The 6,000-nt window shown below is 36.9% G+C and overlaps 1 protein-coding gene across 1 annotated transcript in view; it reads right to left on the bottom strand.

Moving 5' to 3' along the window:
• The window catches only part of MRPL13 (mitochondrial ribosomal protein L13), a 62,605-nt gene continuing 56,605 nt past the window's right edge, over positions 1 to 6,000 (bottom strand). The window contains exon 7 of the mRNA NM_001243415.1: positions 1 to 286. Coding sequence (NP_001230344.1) covers positions 265 to 286 — 22 coding nt within the window. The 3' untranslated portion in view covers positions 1 to 264. The remainder of the gene's footprint in view (positions 287 to 6,000) is intronic.

Here is a 6,000-nt window from a genome sequence, read left to right as displayed (position 1 = left end):
GTAACTGAGTAAGCAGTTTTATTCTTACCACCATTTTTAACATTCAAATCAGATTACACAGTAAAACGATTCTATAAAATAATGTATTTTATTGCAATTTCCTATTGAAGGAATCTCTTTTCCTGACCCTTCCCCACAAACCTGCAGCACCCATAACAGGCTTCTTGTCAAAAGGCAGCAGCTGTTTCATTCTGCCCTGCAGGTTGGAGCAACTCATCAGGAAGAAATTTCAATTATCGCACTTTCTCTGAAATTTTCTTTCTCCTACAGCCGATAATCTTCAGGCCTGAAAGATCAAAACCAACATTTTTTCATAGATCGTTAGTTATTTCATGTCCTTCTGCTTGATGAGGTAGAATTAGTTTTCCAATTTAAAATGAAAGCAACTGTTAAGATAAATTTTTGGTAAAAAAAAAATATTAAGGCCAAATCAGCACAAAGTAGAACAGTTAGGTGACAATTCCCAAGTTCTTCTGAGAGTCTTAAGTATAGGTCCCCTATGCATGAATGTATTTAATAACTTAAAACTTGAATTCATTCCCAAAAGCCCTTTTAATAGAAAGGATTATATATGTAAAGACATGGATTTACTAGTAATGCATTTATTAATTTTCCTATTGGTGTTATTTTATCATATGCTAAATTTAATTTTCATTATAAGAGCATACAAAATAAATGTATAAACACCGGCCCTTTGATATTTTAATCACACATTTATTATATATTATGTATATGATCTTTTCTTCATTTACATATTTATAGGATTAATCATACCTTATAGTTTCTTCTGGTAGTAAATTAAAGCATTTTCAGAGAAATGTTAAGATATAACAATGGAGAAAATGAGGAATAGGAAATTATGAAATGCAAAAATGTTAGTGTCCTATTATCTTTTCCATAACAGTTTATTTGTAGGTATTGCACTCCTATGGGATTTTTCAGAAGGAATTTAGTAATAAGTAAACTAGATAGTTTTGAAATGGCTGTAAAAATAGTTTATAGTTTGAATTCCTTTAAAAATAGATAAGCTCTGTTTGTCCTGAAACAAGTTCTCTCATCCCTTTCTACATTTACAGTGTTTTCGTAAACAAAATGAGACCAGACAGCCCAGATATGAAGAACGACAGTCTTCTAAGTAAGTAAATGAACTATATTACAATTTAAAGTTATTTCAGAGTTCCCATAGTGGCTCAGTGGCTAACAAGTCTGATTAGGAACCATGAGGTTGTGGGTTCGATCCCTGGCCTGGCTCAGTGGGTAAAGATCCAGTGTTGTCGTGAGCTGTGGTGTAAGTTGCAGACGTGGCTTGGATCCCACGTAGCTGTGGCTGTGGTGTAGGCCAGCAGCTGTGGCTCTCACTGGACCCCTAGCCTGGGAACCTCCATATGCCTCGGGTGCAGTCCTACCAAAAAAAAAAAAAAAAAAAAAAAAAAAAGGACAGTAAAATTATTATTTGACTCTGAGGAACACAGGAGGCACTGATCTGGGAAACTAACCAAATATGCTTCACCATATCGTCATTCCATAAAACAAGAAAAACTGCAGCACTTTGTAGCTGTTTTCAAAATCTCTTTTTAAATGTACAAACTGCATCCAGAGTCTGGGAGAGGACGATCTGATACAATAGCTGGAAGGGGCTCCAAAGTGTACTCCTTTAATCTTTAGTATGTGACTCAATACAAAGCTCCTTGTCTAGAGACACCAGAGCATTTTAAGAAACACTTTATTCTCCCATCCAGCTGGTTCATATAAGGTGGTGGTGATGCCATTGGAAAGAAATCTCCTAAGCTTTCTAACTAGAAAACCTAACAAGTGCCTGCAATTCTACTCAATAATATTAAATGTGCTTAGTCACAGACTGGGTGTTTCCACAACAAAATTTATTGACAATGAGATGACAAAAGTACCTTTTAGTAGAATTTAGAAGTAGAACAGGAAATGTGTGGGAAGGATGTAAATCTGCCATGTAAAAATTGTTGACAGTGACCTGAAGGCAATAGGAGGTTTATAAAGGCCAATTTTGTTTCAAGAGTTTTTGGAGGAAGTGAGGGGGATGGAGATGAGGGATCTGTTAAGGCTGCAGCAGTGATGAGTGAGAAGAAAGGCCAAGTTCAGGACTAAAGAAGCAGAAAAGTAACACGTCGGGAGAAAGAAGGTAGGAAGGGAGAGCGAGGGGGAAGGGACCAGGGAAAGAAGGGAGGAAGGAGCTACTGGAACATGGAGATTCAAGGATAACTACTAATTTCAGCTGGAAGAACTGGGTAAATGGCAATGGTAGTTATTTTTTCAGGAGAGGGAATACAGGCAGAACAGATTCTGAAGGGAAGGATCCTGGTTTTGAATATGATGAAATCGGGACATGGCAGGCAGGCAGTAACTAGGATTTGGGGCAACGGTGAAGATACCCGAGAAACTAACACAGATTCTTTCTGATCCTGCTTCCACACAGTGGCCTGGGTTAAGTATCTTCACTAGCTCGCTACTGCTCTTTTGAACACAAACACCTCGGAATACGGTACACCAACTCTCCAGGCCAGGGCCCCAGTTAGCCTTTCTGAGTCATTCCTTCCACACCCAGTCCCTCTACAGTCTGGTCCTGTTACACTACTTGCTATTGTCCAGATCAAAACTCTCACACCTCTGGACTTGAGAGTCTCTCCACTTGGAATATCTCTCTTCTCTGCCTTCAAAACCCACCCCCAAAACCACATGTTCTGGAAAGCCTGTCAAAACTCTTCAACCTAGGGCCTTTGCCCTGAGACTGCCAGAGAACTTCATGCACAAGTCTATGACCATGTTTTTCAAATTATACTTGTCCTTATTTATGTAAATATATTTTGTTATCTATGTAAATAACAGTGCTGTGTACTTATTAGATGCCATGGAGTACACTACCTCATACGCACTAGCTCCTTTTATCCAAACTATACTGGAAGAGAGACACTGTTATCAACCCCACTTTACCGCTGACACAATTAATGCTCAGAGGGGCTGACTGAGTAACTTGTCTAAGGACACACTGCTAGGAGGTGAAGGGTAGTGATCTAGTGTAGACCTGCTGACTCCAGTGTCTGCAAAAACCATCTTATTCTACAAGATTCCTATTATTGCACAGTCTGAGTATATTTGACCTCATATTTATAGATGCATAGTATCCTGCCTGTAGTGGAGGCTTATAAGGTATCTGTCATGGTGACAGCATTGAAAATGCCACTTTGTTTGCAAACTCATCCTTTCCTCTTTCAGAATCCTTTGCAGATTGTTAGTGTACTTCCAAGGAGTGGCAGTGAAAGTATCATGGCCGAGGGACTAGATACTTTAGATGTTCACACAGCTAGAAACTTCAAATCATATGGAAGGCAATTTAAAAAAAATTACATAGCTTCAGAAGGTATGGGAGAAAAGTGAGGTTTTTATACTAAATACGGTTCTATTTCTTCCTCCACATGTACAAATGAAAGCAGGTGCATATACAACACATGTGTATTGCTTACTTCCTTCCGTTAAAAGAAGGTGGCCCAAGCCAACCTAAGAAAGGGGACAGGAGGGCTCTACCTGAGTGCTTCCCAGACTTCACTAGGCATACAAATTGCTTGGGCTCGTGTAGAGATGCAGATTCTGATAGTCTGTAAAGGGGCTTAAGATTCTGCATTTCTGATAAGCTCCCACGGGATGCAGTGCCAGTCCACAGAGCACACACTGACAAGCAAGGGTTCACCTCAGACCTCCAACAGAGCTATTCATAAGATGGAGGAGGTGACTATTTGAAGATGTTGAAGAAGCAAAAGAAGTACTTTCAGTAAGAAATTTCTAAAACGATGCAGTGCCTATTTCCTCATCAGCTAGAGATGATTCCAACGGATATATAGTATCCTTCTGGCTCTTCACCCACCAGGACTGTATTAGCAGGCAGTTTTAGGCTTTTCTGCTATTTAATTGTAAATTACAATTTAACACCTATAGAGGATGGATACTAAAGTTTCTTTGCATCTACCATCAAAGAAAGGTTAAACTGCAGCTTTAGTAATTGAGTGTCACCGTATTTAGGTTCTTTAAAAGTTGCTAATCTATATACAGTAGCTTATTAATCAGAACTGAATTCTCAGATTATGTTTACATATTTATCCTATTATATTAGATCTACATAATTTCCTTTATTAGATTAAATAATTTTTAAAAGCAAGAAATCTGGCAACTACTATAATGCTTTTCATAGTATAGATGCTTAAATGTTTAGAACTTTAAGCCATTTCATTAATCTTTTGCCAGATAGATGAAGTTTATAGTCTATATTTGCTATAATTCTTTGTTTCCATTTCACTGCAAATACAGATTATGAAAGTTTTAATATAGAAGATAATTATTATATGAGGTTAATATATATTTATAAATAAGGTTTTTTGTTTTTTGTTTTTTTTTTGCTGCACCTGCAACATATGGAAGTTCTTGGGGCGGGGGGTCAAACCTGTGCCACACCAGTGACCGTGCCGAATCCTAAACCCACTAGGTCACCAGGCAGATCTAATAAGAACAGTATTTATTGTTGCACTTGTGGCAGATGTAAGTTCCTGGGCTAAGGATGGAAATCAAGCTACAGCTATAGCAATGCTGGATCCTTATCCCACTGTGCTGGGCCAGGGATCGAACCTGGGCCACTGCAGAGACAAAGGCAGATCCTTAACCTGCTGCACGACAGCAAGAACTCCCAGCATTTATTTTAGAATACTGTTTAGAATCTCGGGAAAACTGTGAAGAGACATTTCAAGTGCTGTTGTAGAAAGCTAATACCTATTTTTTATTTTATAGAAATTTACTCCTTGATAAAAATAACTTATATTTTAATAAAATTAGCATGATCATGATCTTTTCTTTATGTAGGTAATACAAAGTATCCAAAATTGGGTACATCAGAGTTGCACTAAAGTATAGACTGTTGAGAAAAATGTCTATTTTAGCTATAGTTATTGAGGAAGATCTAAATAAGAGCACAGACCAAGTTATGAATTTACCACAGATAATGAGTAAAAGTCAATTCCTCTTTTAAGGAGATAAGATTCCACTCATTTTTTCAACAAAGATTTCTCAGTGTCAAGTCCAGCGAGCAAAACAAACACACACACACTGACCTCTGAAGTGAGAAGTGAAAGTCTGAAGCTTGCATATACTTAGGGTGTGGTTGGGAGATTAATGAATCATCACAGAATTAGCCAACAGAAAACTTTCTTTGAATTCATTTACTAAATTATGCTAAACGTTCATAGCCATTAAATGTTCTACAGCAAAAATTCATTTTGCACTTAATACTTGTCACCAGAAGAAAACTGCCTCTAAAAGCAAATATAGCTTTGAAAAATAATATCACTCTTTTGAATGAGGAAAAAGAACTTACAAAAAGGCTTATCTGAGCATAGAAAGTATGCTATGGTGCTTGTGATTAGCTTAAAAACAATTAAAACCATACCATGTCCCACATAATTCTCAATGATTTATAGCAAATACTTTAGCACAGACATCCTTAATTTTTTTATTTTATTGTAGTATAGTTGATTTGCAATATCATGTTATTAGTTTCAGGTATATAGCACAGTAATTCACTTTATGTGTGTATTTTCAGATTATTTTTCCTTACAGGTTATTACAAAATATTGAGTATATTAGTTCCCTGTAGTATACAGGTCTTTCTGGTTATCTATTTTACATATAGAATTGTATATACACCATAGACATCCTTATGCAGAAGACTGCCTGCCACTCAAGAATTAGGCACAATACTGCCTACCACTCATTAAAATGAAACAAACACATTTCAAAAATGTGTTTGTTCTGAGACTCAAGTTCAAAAAAAAAAAATGAAAGAGGCCAACACATCTACATAAAAGACTGTTTTGACTTCAGGAAAAATCTTTTTGGAAATTTTAGTTTTCACTGTAAAGTGGTAGGAAAAAAAATGCATTTGGTTTGTGAATAAAATGAAACATGGAGGCCGCATCAGGATGGTGG

Source organism: Sus scrofa, chromosome 4 (assembly GCF_000003025.6).
Source record: "Sus scrofa isolate TJ Tabasco breed Duroc chromosome 4, Sscrofa11.1, whole genome shotgun sequence".
NCBI lineage: Eukaryota > Metazoa > Chordata > Mammalia > Artiodactyla > Suidae > Sus > Sus scrofa.
The sequence above is the reverse complement of the archived record's forward strand: the minus strand, read 5'-3'. Positions and strand labels throughout refer to the sequence as shown.